Source organism: Podarcis gaigeae, assembly GCF_964106915.1.
Source record: "Podarcis gaigeae genome assembly, chromosome: 2".
Classification (NCBI taxonomy): domain Eukaryota; kingdom Metazoa; phylum Chordata; class Lepidosauria; order Squamata; family Lacertidae; genus Podarcis; species Podarcis gaigeae.
This window is the reverse complement of record NC_139679.1, coordinates 107,148,526-107,172,956: the sequence shown is the minus strand read 5'-3', so window position 1 is coordinate 107,172,956 and position 24,431 is coordinate 107,148,526. Positions and strand designations below refer to the sequence as shown.

The following is a 24,431-nucleotide window of genomic DNA, read 5'->3' as shown; positions in this document are numbered from 1 at the left end:
CTGATGGGAATCTGCTTCGCCGCCAAAGTTGTCGGGAGAAGGGAAAGAGGAGCCAGCGAGTCTCTTTGCTTGGCATGTACAGGCGTTTGGAATGGGAGCCGCCAGCAGTTGATTGACGGCCACCGTCTAGTCAGGGTGGCTGTCTAGAACTTCCACGTTCAGAGTATTTTGTACGTCCCTGGGCACCAGAAGGAGGAGGGAGTGATTGTCTTCATGTCCTGCTTCTGATTGGCCACTGTGGGAAGAGTGATACAGTGGTACCTCGGGTAACATACACTTCAGGTTGCAGACGCTTCAGGTTACGGACTCTGCTAACCCAGAAATAGTACCTCGGGTTAAGAACTTTACCTCAGGATGAGAACAGAAATCGTGTGGTGGCAGCAGCAGGAGGCCCCATTAGCTAAAGTGGTGCTTCAGGTTAAGAAGAGTTTCAGGTTAAGAACGGACCTCCGGAACAAATTAAGTACGTAACCAGAGGTACCACTGTACTAGCATAGTTGATGCTTTGGCATGACCCAGCACAGCTGCTTTTCACCTTTCCTAAACTCATGAGAGACGGCATTATCCCACAATCCTTGCACAAGCCTAGACGGTTGGTCATAAAAACTGAGATTTGGTTTCTTTAAAAGATGATGGATTATAAGACGCTTTGGAGACTTTGTGGCTGAAAAGGGCAGGGTGTAAGTAAATTTAAGGTGTGGAAGAGCATCCTCTTTTGCCGAGAGCCCAGTGACCTGTTGTGCCCAGTCAGCTGATGAGCCCGTTCTTGCAAGAAACCAGAAAGCAAATCCCCTTTTGTTTGCCAAAGTAGCAGTGAGTTTTGGGGACAGAGAGAGGGGTGGTGATAGGGAACGGCGCCAAAAGTGGAAGTCTGTTTTACCCTACAGCATTGTGTCTTTCCCCCAAAACTGGAAATCTGGATTATTCCCTGTACATTGAAATGACCTTTTCAGGTAAGAGGGGACCTAACGCTTCTGCAAAATGCCAGCAGCTGCTGGTGCTCCGACTGAAAGCGGTTTGCCTGAAGGGCCTCTTAATAAAAATAAAAATAAAGGGCTTCCTTGTGAGATGGGCTTGCCACCTCGCAGCTGATGCTTCTCTGCTCCCATCGGATTCATTTCTTCCAAATCGGCCGGCTTGTCGTATTGCTTAACGCTTAGCGCTGCGTGTCACTCCTGAGCCTCCAGCTAAGCATTCTGGGACCGTGGAGGAAGGACGTGGCCAGGGGCTGAAAGGCTTGCCTTGGAAGGAGGACGAGAACGGGACTGCCGCATGGTTTCTGCTCTGCAATCCGCTGGGGATCTCCTCTCTGTCTTTCCGCTCTGCTGTCCTATGGGCTGTTTTCTTCGATTAAGTGCTACTGCTGCTTTCTTGCTTTCTACCAACTCACGGCCGTTGTGGTCCCACGCTGCCTCTCACATTCCAGGAAAAGAAAACCGGGGATGTCGTGTCAGGATCTGAGCACTCCACTGGCTGGAAGGGCCGGGGGACAAGTAGAAGTTCCTCCCAGAAGCACAAATCTCATAGGAACCTTAGGAAGTTGCCTCGTTCTGAGTCAGATCCCCCATCCATCCTTCTTGGTACTTCCTGCACCCACCAGCAGCAGCTCTCCAAGGTTTCAGGCGGGGGTCTCTCCCAGCCCTCCCCAGAGATGCCGTTGGGGGATCAAACCAGGGACCATCTGCATGCAAATAGGATGCTCTGCCACCCTTCCCTCTTGTGTCGCTCCATGCCCTCCGCAAACCTCCATTGGGCCCCAGCTGGCCTGCATGACGACCGCACCTGTGGGAGCAGCGTCGGGGTTTTGGGCTCTCTTGGCAAGACGGTTCTTGGCTTTTGCAGCTCCTGCATGACATTAACCGCTGGTTTGCCCGCCACAGCATCTTCTTCCTTCTCACTTTAGAAAGGCCTGCCGTAAGCCGTACACCCTCAATGCCATTCTTGAGATGATGGTGCCAGTGTAAACTCAGAGGGGCAGGAGACCAACGAGGGCTTGAGCAAAAGGGACGTTCTGCTGAACAAAGCCACTGACTTGCATCGTCTCCTCTTTCTCTTTCTTTCTTTCTCTCTCTCTTTCTCCCTCTCTCTGCCCCAGATCTGCAGACCATTCTCTGCCTGGATCCTCCATCTCTACAGACTTTGGCAGCTGGCAGCTGGTAACGGGGAATGGCAGTATACAGGAGCAAGCAGACTCCTCCCTCCCTTTCAGCTTCCCGGATGAGCTCCCTAACAGTTCCCTGTAAGTGTGCTGAGAACGACGCGTTGGGAGGGGCTACGCTGTGCATAATAACCCTCCGGATCGGACTTCCGGCATCCTGAAACGATAGTCACTGGCCTGGGCAAGGCTTCTCTCCCAGAAGACCCACAAGGACCATTACTGATTTGATCGTACCAGGCTAGCTAGGTCCAGCGGTCTAACTCAGTGTGACAGTTCCTTATAGGCCTTCTCCCTAGTGAGAACATGCTGGTGGCTGGCAGTGCAAGCTGACTCTTCCCACCCAAACACCCCCAGAGCACATGGGATGCAGATATGTCTTTCACAACGCACAGGGATGTCTGCGGATTTTCCCGTTTGCAGCCATCACAGGTGCTTCCATGCAGATGCATGTCTTGTCTTGATATCAGTCCTTTTGCTAAAAGGCAAATGCTCCGTAGATGTGAGCTGGGCCCCTCTGGGGAAGCACAACCAGTTCTGAATCTTGATTTCAATGTGCTCTCTCGTCGGGCTGGTCCTTTTCCTTTCTCGTCCTCTTCAGCACTGCAGCACATGGAGCTGTGGAACTTGGCCTTCCTTGATTCAGTTCGTTGACGCAGAGGTTTTCGAGACGACTTTTGCGCATTGTTGTTTTTTCAACTCAGCCGAACCTTTTATTTACCAGGACACTTTTATTTATTTACCAGGCAGAGACCATGGCACTGTCATTTGATCCTTCTTTCCTCTGCTCCAACAGACCAATCCTAGGAGTTCCTGCCAAGGGGCTACTGTTGCATCCACTGAACCAAGGACAGATCAGAGTGGTCAACAGCCTCTTCATTTTCTCTTCCTCATTTCGGAAGTTTTCATTTTAATAACGATAATAGTAATCTTAATATTTGTGCCCCGCCCATCGGACTGGGTTTCTGTGTGGATTGGGGAGATGCACTGCTGTTGCAATTCTGTGGGGCCGGCCCTATATTCTTGGCACTTGTTGCCCTACAAATACTCATGTCTAGCTGTGTCCCTCAAAGTGTGTTGGGACTTGAACTCATTGACTGCACCAGAACGCATTGATAGACCTCGTCCTCTTCCTTGCTGGCATCTTGTGGCTTCTTTGGTCAGTGGTCTATAACCCTTTATGTTAGTTTTACGTTCAGACCAGTGCCAGCTGAATCCTTGGTGGTCTTGCTATAAGAGGACTGTGCTCGCGTTGCCCCTCGATAGATGCTCTCTCATTTGCCCCTAGCCCTTCTCACCAGGCTCGGGCAGAACCTCGCACCACGAAGTTGCTCAGTTTAAAATGCCACACTAACGGCAGCATCCTTGGCACGATAGTTCCCTGGGGTATTGGCGCTTCTCCTCCTAGCATTGGAGTGAGGATGGTCTGCTGTACAGCTGGCAATAGAGTAGAAGGTTTGGGACATATTTGGAATGGCTAAAGCAGTGTCTCAGTGAACTATCCTGGAGGCACAGAAACGAGAAGAAGAAAGCTAATGAGCAGTAGTCCTGTTGGTTTAGTATGGATTCATTACTTCCAGAAAAGCTAAGTCCATAAGTTGGCCAGGGCCACAGTGTAGGTCTGTAGATAAAAGATATTATACCTCCAACAGATGGCTGTTGTTGAGTAGAACTGATCTGGCTTCTGGCACTGAAACCTGGGTGGAATTGATCTCGGCTACATCCACCCAAGTACTCAATTCAGCGCCAGCAAGGACTAGAGAGATGATGTTGCCATGATCTATGAGAATTGCATCTCTTTCTCTCTCTCTCTCTCTCTCTCTCTCTCTCTCTCTCTCTCTCTCTCTCTCCAGGCTTCCTGTCTGGGTTGTGGTACTCTTGAGTATTGAGTTTTCTTGATTATCCTTGTGTTGCACAATCAGGGCCGACTAGGGATTGTGCTGTTTACTACCCAACCTGCTGCCCATGGGGAAGGACTGGTTAAGAGCCAGGCTCAGTCCAGACAATATGGAAGTGCTGTGGGCAAGCGGGCCATCTGTCCAAGGAAATGGCTAAAATAGTGTTCAACCTGAAGAAACAGGTTTTCAGCTTAGGGCTTGCCTTGCCCGATGTTCTTCGCTTGCGGCACAAGTTGCTTCTGTGGTATAGAGTGCCTTTTAGCGACTTAGCCTGGTGAACCACTTGTGGCCCACCCTACCTGGACGGGAAAAAACCTAGCCTTGCTTGCTTTCGACAGACCTCCAAGGTTGTTGTTGTTGTTGTTTAGTCATTTAGTTGTGTCCGACTCTTCGTGACCCCATGGACCAGAGCACCCCAGGCACTCCTGTCTTCCACTGCCTCCCGCAGCTTGGTCAAACTCATGCTGGTAACCTCGAAAACACTATCCAACCATCTCGTCCTCTGTCGCCCCCTTCTCCTTGTGCCCTCCATCTTTCCCAGCATCAGGGTCTTTTCCAGGGAGTCTTCTCTTCTCATGAGGTGGCCAAAGTACTGGAGCCTCAGCTTCAGGATCTGTCCTTCCAGTGAGCACTCAGGGCTGATTTCCTTCAGAATGGAAAGGTTTGATCTTCTTGCAGTCCATGGGACTCTCAAGAGTCTCCTCCAACACCATAATTCAAAAGCCTCAATTCTTCAGTGATCAGCCTTCTTTATGGTCCAGCTTTCACTTCCATACATCACTACTGGGAAAACCATAGCTTTAACTATACGAACCTAGATGGCTGTAATGTGCGTTATACATGGTGCTGCCTTTGAAAATTGTTCTGAAACTGCAATTAAGACAGAAAGCGGATGCGGCCGTTGAATTACTCCCTGCGACTGGATGTTGTGGTCGTAATGTACCTGTCAGTGTCGGCTGCTGTGGCTTCCACATTGTTTCCAGGCACGTTTCAAAATGCCTTTCACAGCTTAGAACCCAGGTTACTTGAAGGTCTGCCTGTCTCTATATGTACCTACCCATACATTAAGATCTTCAGTGGGGAGCCTCCTAAGGGTGCCATCCCTGTTCGAGGTGAAGCGAATTCCCTGGGGTGAAACACTCCACAGAGGTTTCCTGTTTGTTTCTTGCTTTCTTGCCCTTTTTCTCATCGGGCAAAACCTCTTTTAGCTCCCCAGAGTTTTTCGGTGCTCTTTTAATCCTGCTGACTCTGTTGCACTGCTTGGTATAATCGTGCGTTTTGGCTTTATATTTACATTTTAAGTGTGTTCTTTCGGTGAACTGCTGTGGGAATAATTGAAGGGCAGTTTTTTTGTTGTTGTTTTTTTGTTTTAGTGCTTCAAATAAATGTGTTGCCTAGGAGGATGACAATAGTGGTACTTTTTAAGTTCGTTCCAGGTTGCATGTATTCCCTCCCCCCCCCCCCCCCCGAATACAGAAATGGAGTGCAATAGCAAACAGGATCTGCACAAGGTGGAGGTGCAAGGTGTTAGTCTGCTAAGTTTCACTCAGAGTAGACCTACTGAAATTAATGGGCTTACCTTGGTCAGTGTGGTCATTAATTTCAATGGGACAATCGAATAGGGCTTGTGAGGTGAAGCCCGTCCAATGGGTCGAAACTTAATTGAATAACACCCATAGTATATATCAGGCATTTCCAACTGGTTGATTGTGATCTACCTATTAATCGCTGAGTGTCCCTGGGTGATCCTGGTCGGTCGCGTGATCCTGATGGATCACCCAAGGAAAAATAAAAGCTCAATAACTCTGGTCAATCCAATGGGTAGATCACTGCCAGTTTATTTATAGTGGGAGTAGATCGCAGTCTCTTGGAAGTTGGACGCGCCTGGTATTATATACATTGAGACTTAACAGAAACCATACAGGATACTTCCAGTGTTTTGCTTTAACAACCACATATTAATAAATGCTCATAATTTTTCATTATAAGTGCAGGCCTAGCACTCACAAACAAAAAATTGAATCTTAGCCTTTTTTAAAAAAATTATTCTAAAAGATATCAGTTCAGCCCTTACTGCGACGTCCCACAATTTATCCATTCATTTATATCTGGTAATTTCCAGTATTTAGAATGGATTATCACAGCAGGTGCTGTCATACAGCTAGTCAGTTCACGATGTTCTTTTTGTATTAGATCTTAAGTTTAAACGAGCAAGTAAAGGAGTCCAATATCTTATCCGTTAAAAGCTTTCATTTTCTCCTGGTATTTAGTGTGAGGGCATGTTCACCGCATGTGGCAGAAGCCCCTTTGCTTTTTTTCCTCTGTTTTTAGACATTTACAACAGCAGATATTGCAAATGCTTATTTTATTTACCATGCCATCTTGTAGCAGCACAGGGAAAAATCATTTCTGTTCTATAAGCTGCAGCCCTCCAGTTGTTAGAGACTTGTACCAACTTCTCCATGTGCAGCAGACTAAATTATGCTAAGTACTTTGAAATACGTTTAACTTGCGTTAGGCAGGCAAGATTAAACTTTTCCCAGCACAGAACTCTTGACTGGAGCGTTTTTGTTTAAGTAATGACCTATCTTGACTCATGAGTTTCCCAAAAGGCAGACATATGGGTGAGACTTGCAGGGGTGCAAAATCAGCGAGTGATGGTTAACCCTGACCTGCCTGCCCAGTTCTCCCCTGCAAAATGCCCCATAGGCCATGCCTTGCCCTCCAGCTAGATGCCCAAACCAGCTTGGTGGAGAAACTGCCCATAGTGGGGCACATTTGCAGAGAAGAATTGGCAGGCATGGGGTTACTCTTGTCTCCTGCTGACCCAGGAATGGGAGCATGCATGTGCTCCCAGATTGTGTAGGGGTGGTTTTGTGTGTGTGTGTGTGTTGTTTTGAAGATAACAGATGCCTCTGGTGTGAGTGAATTCCTTTAGAGGACATCGAATCCTCACCCTGAGCCATATCCCGGGGTTCTTCCTCTCCCACCGCTGCCATGTCTGCACAGAGGCAGCATGCTTCTGTCCCTCCTTTTTTCCCCTTCCCAGCCTCCCCCCACTTCCATGTCTTTGGTAGCTTTTCAGGCTGCCAGGATCTGAATTCTCCTACAGCTGGGCAAATGGCCACAGCCTGGGCCTTGCAACGAAGGAAGCACAGCTGCTGCGTTCCGAGTGGCAAGGAATTTTTAAAGGAGCCGGAGCTGTATCTCTGGAGGAAGTCGCATGGGGGCGGCGGGGGAGACAGCTTTCCTACGCGATTAATCCAGGCCTCTTTCTCCGGCTGACCCGTAATTGGAATTATGTAGGCCAGTCTGTAATGAGGTCGGTGTGGTTTTGTCCATTGAGAATCCTGCCTTTATAAGGAGTGGGGGGGGGGAGATTCTCCTATAAGTAGGCGTGGCTAACCTGTGGCTCACCAGATGTGGCTGAACTACAGCTCCCATCATCCCTGCCTGTTGGGCATGCAGGCTGGGGCTGATGGGAGATGGAGTTCAACACTGCCTTGAGCCCATAGGTTAGTCACCCCTGCTCTGCAGCTTCAGACACATTGCAGCCCTTTGACTTCTCCTAGAATTGGGGTGGGTGGGAAGAATCATGCAAGTGCGTTCTGCTCATGGTGGCCACAGTCAAATGCAGAATGTGTTTTTATTTTTGATGTTATTTATTTGTTGCATTAAGGGACGCAGGTGGCGCTGTGGGTTAAACCACTGAGCCTAGGGCTTGCCGATCAGAAGGTCAGCGGTTTGAATCCCCACGACGGGGTGAGCTCTCGTTGCTCAGTCCCAGCTCCTGCCAGCCTAGCAGTTCGAAAGCACGTTAAAATGCAAGTAGATAAATAGGTACCACTCCAGCGGGAAGGTAAACGGCGTTTCCGTGCGCTGCTCTGGTTCTCCAGAAGCGGCTTAGTCATGCTGGCCACGTGACCCAGAAGCTGTACGCCTGTTCCCTCGGCCAATAAAGCGAGATGAGCGCTGCAACCCCAGAGTCAGCCACGACTGGACCTAATGGTCAGGGGCCCCTTTACCTTTATTTGTCTCATTTATATCCCACCTTTCTCTCCAAGGAGCTGGAGGTGGCACACGTGGTTCTCCCCCTCCTCATCTAATCCCCCACAACAACCCTGTGAGGTAGATTAGGCTGAGAGGCAGTGAGGCAGTGACTGGCCTCCAAGGCCACCCACTGAGCTCCATGGCAGAGTGGGGATTTGAACCCTGGTCTCCCAGGTCCTAGTCTGACACACTACCCACTATGCTACACTGGCTCCCTTGTTGGTGAGAAGGGGTATCTATGTACATGCACCTACACAGCACCAGGTGCAGATCAAGGAAGCCGGAAACTAAGAAACACCGAGCACAAAGTTAGATATGTGTACAGTTTTCTTTTAAGCCTCCTGCAAACCCATCTTCAATAGATGCTTTGAGTTCCAGGAAATGCATTTTCATGGCAGCCCTTAGCTTAAATCTGGGAGATATTACGAATGAGCTTAATGACTTCCTGCAGCAGAAGGAAGAACCAGAGTAAGTGAAGCTAGCTTACAACTCCTGCGAGCCAGTCTCTCATACAAGGAAATGGGGGATTCTAAAAGCCGACCCTCTCTGCCAGCCCGGTGGGCTTGTTTCCAAATACCTAGCAAGGAGCTGCTTTTGCTACAGACTTTTCTCCCCTGCCCTCCCCATCCAATTTGGAGAGCTGCAGTGTCACTAAACGGGTAATTTCACCGAGGAAGCAGCATGTGGCCAAAGCCAGGGCTTATGCCAAAGTCTTGTGTAATCTCCTGATAGCGCTGTTTGTGCCTTGGGAGTTTCTTGGGGGAGAGCCACTAGCTTATTTGTAGTGGGGCAAATAAGCAGGGATCTCTCCTTCCTCACCGAGCCATGTGTGTGTAGGTTTTTAGAGCTTGGGATTAGGTGGGTTATAATAAGGTGGTGGGGAGAAGAGCGTAAGTTCCTTCTCTCTCTGCAGTTGTTCTAGTTTGTCCAGCCTCTCACACATTCCCTGGCCTGGGGGAGCCCTGCTGCAACATGCAAACTCTGCCGTTTTGTATCAGGAGGGGAGAAGGGGAGATGGTAGAGTGGGGTGCATAGCTTGAAGGCCATGAGCCCATGTGGGAGCCATACCCTAAGCAGGGGGTGGAGAACCTGCAGACTCCACCTCTCATCAGCTTCAGGTGAAGGACGATGGGCATTGTAGTCCAGACCCATTTAAATAATCATTACTCTGAGATTCTTGGGGGGTCCACATTTGGCGGTGAATCCGACGAGGCTTCCTGGATCAGACCAAATCTGCGCCTGATCCTGGGTTCGGGTTCTGTCGGGAGCCTGCCAGGTTGAACCACAGGAGAGGGGCAGGAACATCCCTGGATGTGAAGAGGAAGAAGCCTGATGTCTCAAGAGAAGCCAAGGACATACCCCTGCAGCCCATTCCTACACGTGCTTCTTCAGAATCTAGGGTACACAGCCCTGGGCCCACTTAACCTGGGAATAAGTCTTGCTTCTTAGCCAGAAAGATAGCCTTGGGGCCAGATTCAGTGGCTTGGTTCCATTAGCAGAAGAAGCCAAGCCCAAGACTCCTCTGCTGGTGCAATGGTGCGATTTCCTCTCCTCTCCTCCCCCGGATACGGAGGGTCGGGAGGACTCCCAGAATAGCATGTCGGGGAAGGAAAGACAGAGAGGGGTCACTCCAGCAGACAAGCATAAATGCTTGCACTGGTGGAACAATCTCCTTCGCGTTGTGTCGAATTCCACTGTTCAACAGGGCTTACTCCCAGAGGAAATACAGATAGGATTGAAGCTTTTGCTGTAGCTCTCTGCTTCAGATCCTGCGATCCACCAGCCCCTTTGGGACTGGTGCGGAAGTTTTCTTTGCGAACTTCCCAATGCCGCTTAGTCCTGGACCTTTAAAAAGCATTTGGAGGAAGACTCAACAAACTTGTGCTTCCTTGCTTCGGTTTCTGAGTCTCTCGCCCCTATTCAGGCGAAACAGCAACATTTATCTGCTTTTGTGCAGTTTCATCTTCAAATGTGCATTCCCTTCTTTGACTAGTCCTGTGACATGGAGTTCCATAGGCTAGTTGTGGGGTCGTCTGAAAGGCCCTTTCCCCTTTCTGCCACTCTCTCCCAAACAGTTCACTCTGCGAGCCAGGCAGGCTGAATAGACCGGCTGCCTCACTCCCTGGGCTCTTGTGTTTTTTGTATTATTATTATTTTTTTCTAATCCAAGCCTTTCCGCCATGTCCCCTCGCTGCTCTTTCCGGACTCGAAGCTGGTGGCAGTGGGTGGCTTTCTCCTGCTTTCCATTCAAATTGACGGTGCCAGTTCCTAAGCCGGTGAAAACACTGGGGAGATGAAAGGGAATGCTTGATGGGCAGGTTTGTGCCATGCCCTTGGGATGACCTTTTTTAAAGGGATGTCTTATTCTCTTTGAGAGAAAATGGTGAGAGAGAGAAAGTGTGTGTGTGTGTGTGTGTGTGTGTGTGTGTGTGTGTGTGTGTGTGTTTGAGAGAGAGAGATGCATGTATGCACGACGACAAAGATTGTTTTTCTTAAGACAGCTCTGAACAGATGCCTTTGAACAGTAATCTCCCTTTGCGCAGCTCTCATCTGGAATGTCTTGTTTGCTTCTTTCTCTCCCCCCCCCCCGCCACCTTGGCTTCCTCCCCACCGTACCATAGATCAGATGGAGTGGAGGCTGGTCACAGGGGGACGCCTTGCCCTACTCTACAGGATGCATCGCTCTCTTGCACCTCTTTTTCACGGAATGGGAGGGTGGGGAGTGGCAGTGATGTGGGGGGTGGAGAGAATAGCTTCCTGCTAGCAGGCACAGCCAGAAGCTCTTGGTTTCTATTCTCCCCCAGCTCCCTTTCTCTCCATCTCTGGAGATTACACTCTCAACTTGGACCCTGTGGAAGGAGGGGAGAGTTGGAGGAGGAGAAGTGGACGAGGAGGCCAGCAAGCGTGGGGTAATGGAGCCGGAGGAGCGTTACTAATACAGAAGCTCTTGGCCAGAAGGCTTTATCCCAAAAGCACTTTGAGGAACGGCTGGCAGAATGCAGCACACACTTCCTTCTCTCCCTCTCTCTCTCTCTCTCTCTCTCTCTCTCTCTCTCTCTCTCCTCCCTGCAGTGGGCTTTAGGGATGGGGAGGGAAGCGTAGAAGATAAAGTTCAAGGAGAGAAGGTGGAGATCATGGCCTTTTTCTTTGCTCGAATGTTGGCTTTGAGGTTCCTCCTCAGCGCAGCAGCAAGTGGGGCGGGCGCTCTAATTGGGGCTGGTGCAGCAAGCCGAGAGGGGGGAGGAGCGGAGGATAGGAATTCTTTTCGGCGGAATAATGATCTGGCCCTATGGGCGGTGGAGATGGAGGTGTGGGTTCTGACATTCCAAAGAGTTTGGCCTTCATGGCTTCCTGAGCCTCTCCCATGGCTGTGATTCTCCCCACCCACCTACCCACACAAACAAACACAAAAATTCTGGGTCCTAATTATAACCGTGTGGCCAGTTTCCCCTCGTTGCCTCTCCTTTTGCCTTCTCCTCACTCTCCAGCCAAGGCAGCCCAGAAATTCTTCGGTGCATAGGAAGCTGCCTTACGCAATCAGACGCAGCTCAGTATTGCTGACACGGACTGGCAGCACCTCTCCAGGGCTACAGGCAGGGCTCTCCGCCAGTCTAACCTGGAGATGCTGGGGATTTAACTTGAATTCTTCTGCACGCAGAGCAGGGGCTCTCCTGCTGAGCTTTGCCCCTTCCCCAAACTGGCGTGGCGTGCCAGAGTTCAGGCAGCCCCAGAAGCAGCTGCCTTGAGCAGACGCTGCTTCTGTTCTGTTCCGAAGCCCTGTCAGGGACCGGGGGAGTGTTTGCCTCTGATTTGGAAGGCCCTGAGCAGCTTTCTGCCGCAGCCGACCGGGTTCCGGGACTCGTGCTTCGGTCACAGTCTCCTCGCTTGCATGGCGAGATGCAGGCGGCGAAAAGGTGCAGAAGCTTTCTGCGTCGGATCCAGTGGGCGTCTGTTTTCCTTTCCCCCTCCGTGCCACCAGAGGAAAGGGAAGCCAGCTGGCTTTGAAGTGTCAATCACTCTCGGAGCTGTGCGAAATGAAGTCGCGCATTTCACCGGCATCTTGAGAGAGCTGGTGGCCAAAAGGCCAAGCTGTGAAGTATGAAGTTTAGAACTTGTGAACTTCCCCTATGGAGGAAGACCTATAGATCAGCAGTAGGACATCTGTTTTGCATGCAGAAGGTCCCGGGATCAATCCCTGCAGTCTCTAGGTAGGGCTAGGAAGAGGTTCCCCGTCTGAAATCCTGGAGAGCCACTGCTATGGAGTGCAGACGATATTGAGCTAGGCGGACAAGTGGTCTGGCTCTTGTTTTACCAGCTTCCTGTATTGCCAAAGAAAAAGAATGGCATTTCAGGGGGTGATGGAAAAGGTTGTTTAGCATTCCTCTCTGCCTTGCAGGAATATCTCCTTGGGACCAAATCCTAGCTGGTTCTCGCAAGTTTCAAATCTGGCTTCTGCTGTGGACTGGGCAAGATACTCTCCCCACCCGTCTGCAATATAGGACACTGACACAGTTCTGCAGAGGATACGGATTTCATAGAGTCGTAGAAATGGAAGGGACCCCACAGGACAGCCAGCCCTGCAGTGCAGGAATCTCCACTAAAGCATCCATGAGAGATGGATGCTAGCCAATGGGATTTTAAGGGGGAGCCCTTTGAACAGTTCCAAAAATTGCCGTTTCCTTCCTTGTCCTTACAGCCTGGTGACACTGACGGAGAGGGAGACCCGGCTGGAGGACGTGCGCTCGGCGTTTCTGGCAGCATACAACAGCACGGTGGGTCTGAAGCCTGTGATGCCCAGCCCATCGGGAGCCATCGGTGGCCTTCTCGAGCAGTTTGCCCGTGGCGTTGGACTAAGAGGAAGCAGCGTTCTTTGAGACCCCCTCCCACCACCACCACCCACCACTACCAACAACAGCAACGCTGCCCTGACTGGGTTGCTTTCTAGTCCGGAAGGTGAAGGAACCTCATAAGCCATGAGAGCCCAGTGGCCAGCTTCTGGCTTGGGCCAGAGCATCAGGCTACGCTCTCCTCTGTACGCTACCTGACTGCCAGCCCTTCTGGGTCCATCACTGACTGACAAACTGACTGGTCACAGCTTTCAGCTGCCTTGGGCTGGGCTGGTTTCCACTAGAATGATGAGCTGGGGGAATGGTTCTCCACCCCCACCCCAACTCATACAGGATTTGGCTAGCTCTGACAAAGCACCACATTAAAATGTGTCAAACACCCCGTCTTCTGGTTCTGTCTTTGGGTTTTCTTTGCGTTTGGCTGCGAGTTCTGCACAAAGCCTTTAGATTGGGGGGGGGGGGCTTCTACCTTTCGCCACCCCAGGCAATCTAGAGCTGAGGAGGAGGAGTCCAACCACATCTGGAAGGCTACTGGTTCCCCCACCTTTTCTTTTACATAGAGGTCTGGTTCCCAAAGTGGGAGGAGCCTTTAAGGGAGGTTGAATCTCTACACTCAGCTCCATCAGATCTTGGGCAAAACTCCTGCAGCCCTCGTTGGGCTGTGAGCTTAACATTAAGGTTCTTGTCCTCCATCGATCTGAATTGAGCTTCTGCATTCTTCCTGTTTGCATAATTCTGTACCTTTTCATATTTTTGCTGGACACGGGCTCGTCTGTCATCTGAAGGAGCTCCATGCCAGCTCAGTCTAGCTGGCTTTCGCGGTGTCTCAGCAGACAGTCCCCAGGCAAACTTTCCAACAATGCTCCTTTACTTAAACGAAATCAGATTGTCAGGAAGCAAGTTCTCTCTTCACCCTTACTCTGCTTTAGAAGTGCAGGCAAGGGCAGCCATGGACTCCACTTGAGGCATTGGGGACCTCTCCCCACTAGGGTTTGCCTTTGCTTCTGAGTGCTGTGTGCCAGCAAATGGGTGGAGCCAAAGCCCTGAAGGTACAACTCGCGAGGGATGGGTGATTTGTACTGCAACAAACGCATACCTGCACACCTCTCCATCCAGGATACAAAGAACTGCCATTATAGTCCCAGGAACCCACCCCTCTCTTATCAAAAGCATTGAGGAGCTAAGACACAACTCTGGGGAAATCCCAAAGGCTGCTGGGTGGGTCACATTGGAGGTCGCATTCTGCAAATTGCCCACCCCTGGACTGGATGATCCATGAGTGTCTTCCAGTAGGCATGGTTGGTGCAGGATATTGGCTGTTTCTCCACTAAAGCATACCAGTGTTTTCCTTCCACTATTCTTAGGAATCTTCTTTATGCTGCATCAAACCATCAGCCCAGGGCTCATCAATGCGCTTACACCTGTTCTCTATCTCTTTCAGTCCTCTTTCTCCTCTTACTGTTACTGATACAGTTTTCCCAAAACTTGTGTTAGGGATGGATGCGCCAAAATGGCAAACTGTGTGTTTTTATTGGGGAGGGGGGAGAGAAGACTTCCAAAACAACGCTGCTTTCCCCTGTAATCTACTTGTAAGCATGACTGGCTGAGCTCATTTCTGTCCTATGGGTGAGGGTGGAAGTGCTCAAAAGAACGAGAAATCAACTTGTAGGTCTGCCTGCCTCCTCCCAGCAATCTAAGAAAGCTTCAGAAAACGGTGGATAAATAAAATAGGGGGATATAAAGTCGCCTTTCCTATGTTTGGGGCTTGGGTTTTGAAATCTGCAGTAACGAAGCTAGGGGACGTATTAACACTTTAAAGCACTAGCCCCCACCCCCCCACCCCACAAGCCCTTCAAACAAACTCTGGATCTTGGGCGTATCAGGCTTCGGATTTCAATCAGTTTGTACATCCTGGAAATTAACCCCTCTGAACTCAGTGAAACTTGGCTCCTGAGTAAACCAGAATGGGATGTTTTGCACCCCGTTGCCAGACCGGTTCCGCGAAAAGGCGCCTCCGCTCCGCCTAGGAAAAAAAAAAAACATCAACTCACTCCGATTAGCTTGGAGCTGCGCAACCTCTCTCCAGCTTGGTCGCAGAGGCGAACAAGTTTCAACTTCCCCTTATAAAATCGTTCTCGTATTTTTATTTTAACTTTTCTTTTTTTTTGCGGAGATCACGCCTGATGGTGCCCCAATCCCCGCCACCCCCTCGCGGCGCTGGGCGAGCGCTTCAAGGCAGGACCCGGGGTGGCGCCGCGCCGCTCCTCCGCCTTCCTCTCCCGGTCTATAAATAGCCCAACCCACGCATCGGAACAGCGGCGGAGCTTTCAAACTGGCCCGCTTTACTGAGAGCCGGGAGAGAGATCCAGAGAGATCTGTCCCGGTCCCATCTCCTCTCTGGCTCCCATCTAGGGCGGAGCCGCAAGAAAAAGGGCGCCGAGGGAGGGTGCGAGGGGCGACCTGCTGAAAAGCCGACAAGGAAACGACGATCGCCTTGGACAGCCCTGCGCGCCTTCGTAAAGGCAGCCGCGGTCGGGTTGGATTTCAGCACCTGGGACAGCTCCCCGCGCCTCTCCGACGGGCGCCGGCACCTGAACGCGAAGGGCGCCCCCTGGGGGCGGGCAAAGGCGGGAAGCAGGAAGGGCGGGAGAGTGGGGAGCCCGCCCTGCCCTACAGCGGTCCCTCCCCACCCCACCCCCCAACATACACACGTGCTGCCACCTGGAGCGGGAGCGGACGCGGCTAGACGGAGTGAGCCAGAGAGGCGATCGAAGGAGCCTCCTGCGCTCCGGTGCTTCCGGCTGCCCGCCCCATGGAGCGCGCCCCGCTTCGCCCCTAGCGCGACTGGAGCCCGGCGGGGATGGCGTCTCCCGGAGATCTGGAGTCCGCGCCCTCCAGGGTGCCGGCCACCAAGGTGGAGCTCACCGTCTCCTGCAGGTGAGAGGGGTGGGCGGCGGGGAAGGCGGGCAGGGAGGGAGGCAAGGAAGGAGGAAGCGCCCCCGAAAACCCGCTCCTCTCGCCCCGTTATTACACCCCGCGCGTGGATCGGGTGCATCGCTTCTTGTCTCAGGGCTTACAGTACTTCAGGGAGGGAAACCTGACGGAGAGAGAAACGCCTCCCCGCTTGCGAGCCCTGCAGGATGCGCGTGGATTTGTCCCGATGTAAACAGTGCCCGGGAAGCGCCCGGGGTGGGCGCACGCTTGTGCAAAAAAGTGCATCACGATTGTCCAACAGTGTGTGAGGGGGTGGGGGGTAACTAGGAGCCTAGCGTGCAAGTCATGTTGCTATACAATTTGTACATCTCACCAGCCCAGTGAATTGGTGCCTCCGAGAGGTGTGGGTGTGTGTACAGTTTTGTGCATGCCACCCTGGGCACAGCGAGGGCGCATGAATTTGTTTGTGTGTATATATGTATGTGCATGCCGTAGTCAAGTGTTACGCATGTCATTTACCTGTGTGTATGTGTATGTGCGTGTGTGCATGCAACACTTAGGCTCAGCATGTGTGGTTCTCTCTGTTTGCAGCCTTCACAGATTTCCCCCTGCTGTATGTGCTCTTTCAGGTCAGCAATCCTGTTCCATTCACATATTGCAGTGAGCGTGGAGGTGCCCATATGCATTTGGTACATTCAGCATGTCAGCAGCCGGCGTGTGTTTGTATCACCCTTAGAGTGTGCTTTTCAAACATGATGTTCTTCCTCCTTCCTTTGCAATATCGTTCGTGTTTCGTCTTGGTGCTTGAATGGACCCAATCTCCATATAAGTTTAATCGGCATCTAAATGTGCGTAGACCTGCTTTGCACTGGTGTCATTGTGTAAGAGCAGTGTGCTTGAATCACAGGTTTGGAAGATGCCTGGAGTTTCTATTGCGTCCAGCTGCTTGCCCTAACAAAATACCTGGAAAGGGAGGGTGTTCATTACTGGACAATTACTCACCTTTTAGGACTTCTTAATCACCTTATTTTTTCCCCTGGCCAGTTTGTTTCTGGTTAAGCTTAGCTTGATATTACCACGTACAGGTTCCTCAAAACTCATCCTCACAGCAAAACTCTGGATTTGGTCGCAACATGAAATCCAGTACTTTGGGCAGAATCCTAACATCGTCTTAGCAAAAGAAGGAGGTTTCTAGTCCTTGTGAAAGATGCGCAAAGCTGTTGCTGGTTGCTCCTGCAAGCCCAGAACATAGAGAGATACGAAGTGGGGCTTCTGATGGTCTGGAGATAAGAGTTTGTTCCTCCTTAAAGCTCTACTGGTTAAGAAGATAGGAGTGGAGTTCACCCCTGGCACTCTGCTCTTAAATATCTAATTCTCTTTTCTCCCTTCATTTTAAATTTCTGTTTCCCTTGCCCTTATTTCGATACCCAACACAGAAACTCCAAACCACAAATCTGGGCCGAAAACATGTTCAGAAAGATTCAAGCCTACTTATTAATGGTGCTTGTTTTGGGTAAACTTGCCCGATTTATTCTGATGATCGGAATGCAAGTTTTGCTTCTGGTTGCAGAATTTTGAAACCTGTGTAATAAATACAGTGCTGTGTTTTAGATCTATGGAGTGTATGCAGATAAGGTGTCTGGGAAACACGGTTCCTCCTCCCTCCCTTTCCTGTGGGCAGAGTGTTGGGAGGATGGGTGCGAGGGTAGCTAGAAGGATGGAGGGGAACCTGGGCTGCAGGGAGAAGGCCTGCGCACCGCAGCAATGCCTGTAAGCCAATCAATCCAAGCCCCTGGAGGCTGTGTTTAAAAATAGACCTGAATGGACAGAGAAAATAAGCCTTCCTCCTGTCAGGCAGAGGAGAGTGGTTACCACAGGCGATAAGCATCACCCACTTCACTTGGAGAAGAGCAGAAATCTATGTCCCACGGTGAACAGAAGGGATGTCTCTCTCCGCAGCGAGACGCTGGGCTGTGTTGCTGAGAAAGACGCCAAGTCTGCTCGGGGGCCAAGGCATGAAGCCGAGGGGGCCGTGCCAAGGAGGGTAGCTCCTCCGAAATCCTAGCCGCGATGGTGGAATGGAGCCTCCACATTCAGCAGCAGTAGGCTGCTGAGCCCAGTAGTGATGTATGGAAGTGAGAGCTGGACCATAAAGAAGGCCGATTGCCGAAGAATTGAGGCTTTTGAATTATGGTGCTGGAGGAGACGCTTGAGAGTCCCATGGACTGCAAGAAGATCAAACCTCTCCATTCTTAAGGAGATCAGCCCTGAGTGCTCACTGGAAGGACAGATCCTGAAGCTGAGGCTCCAATACTTTGGCCACCTCATGAGAAGAGAAGACTCCCTGGAAACGACCCTGATGTTGGGAAAGATGGAGGGCACAAGGAGAAGGGGACGACAGAGGACGAGATGGTTGGTCAGTGTTCTCGAAGCTACCAGCATGAGTTTGACCAAACTGTGGGAGGCAGTTGAAGACAGGAGTGCCTGGCGCGCTCTGGTCCATGGGGTCACGACTAAATGACTAAACAACAACAGGCTGCTGAGCCCCAGAGGCTGGAGATGAAGTACAGATATGGGCTCTTGCTTTCGTGCCCTGCTGGCATCCAGGTGGTCACAGAATGCAGGACTTGACAGGCTTTTCGACCCATCTAGCCAGGCTCCTTTAACACAAAACCAGAAAGACCTAGTCCCCCAGGGGGAAATGTCTTTAAATGATCTGTTCCTTGGCCCAGTCTTGCTACCTGTGACTACAGGACTGGGGGTGATGTGGTCTCCAAAAGTTGATGGACGACAACACTCATCCTTCCCTGCCCGTTGGCTTTGCTGCAAGTCGAATCTCAACAACTCCTGGAGGGCCACAGTTCCCCAAGACTAATCTGATTTTTTTGCCCTCAAAATATGTTTTCCTTCATGGTTCGTTTGTGACGCTTGGGAGTTTGCATGCACCTTCTTGCTTCCCTCCCCCCACTGCCCCTTTCAGATTTCACCAGTTTTGGGTCAACGTGCATCTTCCTAGTTATGGATTTGTTAAGCTTCAGGTGTGCTGTGCCACAATCAGCACCACATTCTACCCAGCTGAGCCTGGACTTTTGCTTCAGTCCTGGGAAGCAGTTAATGAAAAAGTCTGCTCACAAGAGCCAGTGTGGTGTAGTGGTTAAGAGCGGTGGACTCGTAATCTGGTGAACTGGGTTCGATTCCCTGCTCCTCCACATGCAGCTGCTGGGTGACCTTGGGCCAGTCACACTTCTCCGAAGTCTCTCAGCCCCACTCACCTCCCAGAGTGTTTGTTTTGGGGGAGGAAGGGAAAGGAGAATGTTAGCTGCTTTGAGACTCCTTCGGGTAGTGATAAAGCGGGATATCAAATTCAAACTCCTCCTCCTCCTCTTCTTCTTCTTCTTCTTCTTCTTCTTCTTCTTCTTCTTCTTCTTCTCCATCTCCATCTCCATCTCCATCTCCTACCTATCATATGTTTTTCTGTCGTGGTCAGTAGACCAGGGGTGTAGATGGACCCCCCCATGTCCAAGGCGAAACCTCTGTCTGTGGCTGTCACCAAATTCTCTCCCCTTAGGACTTCCTGCACAGGATAGAGTTATTTGGTCCTGACTGTAGGAGTTGTGGGTGGGTGTGGACCATGGGAGAATGCCCGTTGGTCCAGGTCTCACAGAGTGGTCAAACTACACAGGAAGGCAGGAAGCTGCTCCACACTGTGTGATCCAGTATGTTTCCAAGCACAGTTCAAAGTGTTGGTGCTGACCTTTAAAGCCCTAAACGGCCTTGGTCCTGTATACCTGAAGGAGCGTCTCCACCTCCATCGTTCTGCCCAGACACTGAGGTCCAGCGCCGAGGGCCTTCTGGTGGTTCCCTCACTGTGAGAAGCAAAGCTACAGGGAACCAGGCAGAGGGCCTTCTTGGTAGTGGCGCCCGCTCTGTGGAACGCCCTCCGACCAGATGTCAAAGAGATAAACAACTACCTGACATTTAGAAGACATCTGAGGGCAGCCCTGTTCAGGGAAGTTTTTAATGTGTGACATTTTAATGTATTTTTAATATTTGTTGGAAGCTGCCCAGAGCGGCTGGGGAGTCCCAGCCAGATGGGCAGGGTACAAATAATAAATTATTATTATTATTATTATTATTATTATTATTATTATTATTATTATTATTATTATCCACCACCCAGCTCAGTATCTTCTACACTGGCAGGCAGTAGCTCCTCCATCATTTCAGGAAGGAGGAATGGGATGGAACTGGGCACTTTTTTCCTGCATGCAAAACTGATTCTCTTCCACTGAGCTGCAGCTCTAATCTGGCTTCTGTGGGTTTATTTGTTTCATTTTGTGAAGACTTAGAACCATAGAGTTAGAAGGGACCCCAAGGGGCATCTAGTCCAACCCCCTGTAATGCAGGAATATTTTGGGACTTGAACCCAGGACCCTGAGATTTAGAGCCTCGTGCTCCACCAACTGAACCATCCCAGCTGAAGCTTATACATGAGCTATTGTGCTTTTCAGACTAGGACCTGTGAGGTCCGGGTTCAAATCCTGCCAGCACATTTCCAGACCCTTCTGAAGAGAGGGGTCCTGCCTATTACCTACTGTTGCCTGGTATTTATTTATTTTTAACATTGAGATCCTGCCATTCCTCCATGAAGCTCAGTCTGGTGTGCCTGGTTCTACTGCTCCCCATTTTATCCCCAAGCGAAGTCGATACAAGGGGAGGCGGAATTAATATCAGTGATAACTGGGGTACCTATAATGATTTGTGAGATTTTTCAGAAGGAGAGCCAAAAATGAGAAAAAATTGAAAAGATTAAAGAATATACATCGGACTGGCTAAACCAGGCATAGGCAAACTCCGGCCCTCCAGATGTTTGGGACTACAATTCCCATCATCCCTGACCGCTGGTCCTGTTAGCTAGGGGTGATGGGAATTGTAGTCCCGAACATCTGGAGAGCTGGAGTTTGCCTATGCCTGGGCTAAACTATCATCAGGCTGAGAAAGTCTTCCTGACCCAAAGTCACACAGTGAGCCTCATGAATGAGTGAGGATTTGAACCCAGGTCTTCCAGGCCCATATGCAACAGTCTAAACTTCTGCTCTGGAAAGTGCATGAGGTGATAACAAGGCTTTCAAGTTGGTAGGTAGTTTGGTTTGACAGATATTGAGAAAAGTAATCCAGAAGAAGATGGAAACTTGTTTCCTTTTCTTTGGTGGCATTCCTGAGTCATGTACTGTTGTTGTTTGTTGTGCAGCTTACCTGCATTGTCGGATATTTCTTGTGGGTTTGGCAGTTCCTACCCCTAGAAATGTTTCCCGACGTTACTGCCTGGGAACCCTTGAATTTATTTATTTTATTGATCTCAATTTTTAGTAGGCATCCAATGGATCGCATATAGGGTTCGAATGATTTTTTTTTAAAATGACAAGATCAGCAAAAATACAAAAATTCAGAGCAGTTCCAAAACAATTTTACAATGAAAGGAAGCCGAAGACAACATACACTAATCAGCAAATGATGCGAACTTTAAAAATTCAGAGCGCAAAGCAGACGCGTTATGTAAAACACATGCGCTCTGCCCCTGAGAGCTATGGTCCCCCCATTACAACCAAAGCAGAAATTGCAACTGAGCATCATAGGAACATACACAGGATACAGAGAACTGTGTTAAAAGAAGGGGAAGCAGGAAACAGGAAGAAATCCCAACGAAAGAAGAATGGAGAATGAAGTTGATGGAATACGCAGAATTAGGCAAGCTAACGGGCAGAATTCGGAACCGGCGAGACCAGAGATTTACCGAGGACTGGGATAAATTTACAGAGTATATTAAGAATATATGTGAAGGTCAGTTAACGTTTGTAGGTTTTCAAGAAGCTCTGGGATAATAATGGAAAGAAATATTGTTTTATAATAATTGTTAAGATTAATTTGGTTAAAAAAACAAAACAATATAGATGTAAGAAATGTGAATAATTGTGAAAACATGAAAATTTCCAGATAGACTGAAGGAAGTCTGAAAGTGGAAAGATTAGATTTGGATGTATAATTCAAATGGAATGTTTTTTTTCCTCCTTTATTATTTATTGTTAAATTTGAAAATTTTATAAATAAATTTAAAAAAAAAAATAAATAAAAGAAGGGGAAGCCAGCCCGTTACGATGCCAAGGAGGCAATAAAAGGTTTATTCAAAATTAAAATTAAAATTAAAAATTTATAGTTTGGTTTTATGTTGCAGTTCTCTCCTCCTGCCCACTTGTCGGTTATTAAACTATTGAGTTAGACACACTATTAATTGCAACCATTTAGGACAGACTCCTTCCCTGGGGGCTCTTTCCTTTGCAGAATTGACACAGAGGTAGATGGAGGCAGCCTCTTAAATGGCACCAAAAAGAAGAGCGCAGAATTGGACACGGACCTGCATACAATGCTGCTGGTAACTTTACCCGCAGGTGCAAATTCAGAAATAATGAGTATAATTCAAATTAGGAGTACGATACATCTCGCAGAAGCCAGCAGGGCAACTTGTCGTTCTCTAAGAAAGAAAGAAAGAAAGAAAGAAAGAAAGAAAGAAAGAAAGAAAGAAAGAAAGATATCTGGACTGGATAGCTCTTTAAAAATATATATATATTGAATCAATTTTTCGATACAAACATCAACCGCAAAAGACACATACAACGAAAACCATAATAACAGTAATGACACAATTTGACGATTCAGATTTGGATACGCTGATATACCTATGACTACACCTTTTTTAACAATATTTTCCCACCTCTTTCTCCTCCCTCTACTTCCCACCACTTATCGCTTAAATATTCCTTCCAGATTTCTTCATATTTATCCATTCTTATTTTGCGTCAACATGCAATTCGTTCGTATGTAGCTAATCTGTCCATGTTACCAATCCATGTGCTTAATGGACTCTCTCCCAATTCATCAAAACAAGGGTTTTTTTGCTTCTAATAGCTCTGGATAGCTCTTGAAACAAAGGATTCTTTCAAATCGAGGGCTGGCCCCTGTAAAGTAGGGCACATAGAATTGTAGACTAGGAAGGGAGGATCATCTAGTCCAATGTTTCCCAAACTTTGGTCTCCAACTGTTTTTGGACTACAGTTCCCATCATCCCTGACCACTGGTCCTGCTAGCTAGGGATGTTGGGAGTTGTAGTCCAAAACCACCTGGAGACACTGATCTAGTTCCAACTCTCTGCATTGCAGGAATATGCCGCTGCCCCATATGGGGATCAAACCTGTGACCTTGGCGTTATCAGCACCGTGCTCTAACCAACTGAGCTATCCAGTTCTTAGTCGCCAAGTAGAAACCTACCACATAGTCCTTCTAGGACAAGCTTCCCGAACTTGCCCTCCAGCTGTTGTTGGACTGCATCATCTCCAACCATCATCCCTGACCATTGGCTATGCAGGTTGAGACTCATGGGCGCTGGAGTCTCACAACATTTGGAGGATCGCAGGTTAGGAAAGGCTGTTGTAAGGCCCTGCAAGTACAGAGGTACCCCGGGTTAAGAACTTAATTCATTCTGGAGGTCCGTTCTTAACCTGAAATTGTTCTTAACCTGAGGTACCACTTTAGCTAATGGGGCCTTCCGTTGCCACCGCACGATTTCTGTTCTCAACCTGAGGTAAAGTTCTTACCCTGAGGTTTTATTTCTGGGTTAGCGGAATCTGTAACCTGAAGCGTCTGTAACCTGAAGCGTCTGTAACCCGAGGTACCACTGTAGTAAACAATGCCTCCGAATTTCAGCCACTTGCCATTTTCCGTCTTCTTCCTCTGTGAGCAAAAAGGAGGAGGAACATCACATATTCCCAAAAATCTATTGGTTTTTGTTTCATTTTGTTTTTTGCCACTGGGCTGTTGTTTTTTTGTCCTAATGAACGTAAAGTGTTAGGGTGAAAAATGTCCTGGCTGGGTTGGAATGAGGGGAATCGAACAAAAGCTGATCTGGAAAAGCAGACGACATGATGTATAGCTCAGTCGGCAGAAGCATGAGACTGTTAATCTCAGGGTTGTGGATTCGAGTCCCACGTTGATCCAAAGGTTCCTGCATTGCAGGGGGTTGGACTAGATTACCCTGGTGGTCCCGTCCAACTCTACGACTCTGTAATTCGACAATTAGGACCATGGCTCAGCGGTACAGCATCTCAGTTAGGACTCAGAGAAAGAGAGAGAGAGACCCCTGGCTGAAGCCCCAGAGAAACACCTCCCATCAGACAATATTCAGCTATATGGACCAACAGTGTGTCTCAGTGTGTTCCTATACAGTGGTGCCTCGCTAGACGAAATTAATCCGTTCCGCGATTCTCTTCGTCTAGCGGTTTTTTCATCTTGCGAAGCAAGCCCATTGACAGCTTAGCGGATTAGTGCTAGAGCTGTCAAGCGGCTTCCAGCGATCAGCTGTTAAGCGGCTTATCAGCGGAACAGCTGATAAGCGGCTTAGCGGCTTAGGAAAAGGGCAAAAAAAGCAAAAAAAAACCGCTGGGGGACGCAAGATTTTTTCGTCTTGTGAAGCAACCCCATAGGGAAATTCGTTTT

The 24,431-nt window shown here is 49.3% G+C and overlaps 3 protein-coding genes across 7 annotated transcripts in view; 2 read left to right on the top strand and 1 right to left on the bottom strand.

Moving 5' to 3' along the window:
* MTMR14 (myotubularin related protein 14) overlaps window positions 1–13,332 on the top strand; it is an 86,458-nt gene extending 73,126 nt beyond the window's left edge. For 4 of the 5 annotated variants that reach the window (XM_083723897.1, XM_083723899.1, XM_083723901.1 and 1 more), the window contains exons 18-19: window positions 2,096–2,239; window positions 12,800–13,332. In XM_083723897.1, coding sequence (XP_083580023.1) covers window positions 2,096–2,239; window positions 12,800–12,977 — 322 coding nt within the window. In that variant the 3' untranslated portion in view covers window positions 12,978–13,332. The remainder of the gene's footprint in view (window positions 1–2,095; window positions 2,240–12,799) is intronic. The other variant, XM_083723898.1, reaches the window with a different exon arrangement.
* Window positions 1–24,431, bottom strand: part of CAMK1 (calcium/calmodulin dependent protein kinase I) — a 289,871-nt gene that overhangs the window by 119,247 nt on the left and 146,193 nt on the right. The gene's annotated exons all lie outside the window — the stretch shown is intronic.
* The window catches only part of CPNE9 (copine family member 9), a 53,959-nt gene continuing 44,808 nt past the window's right edge, over window positions 15,281–24,431 (top strand). The window contains exon 1 of the mRNA XM_083724418.1: window positions 15,281–15,887. Coding sequence (XP_083580544.1) covers window positions 15,811–15,887 — 77 coding nt within the window. The 5' untranslated portion in view covers window positions 15,281–15,810. The remainder of the gene's footprint in view (window positions 15,888–24,431) is intronic.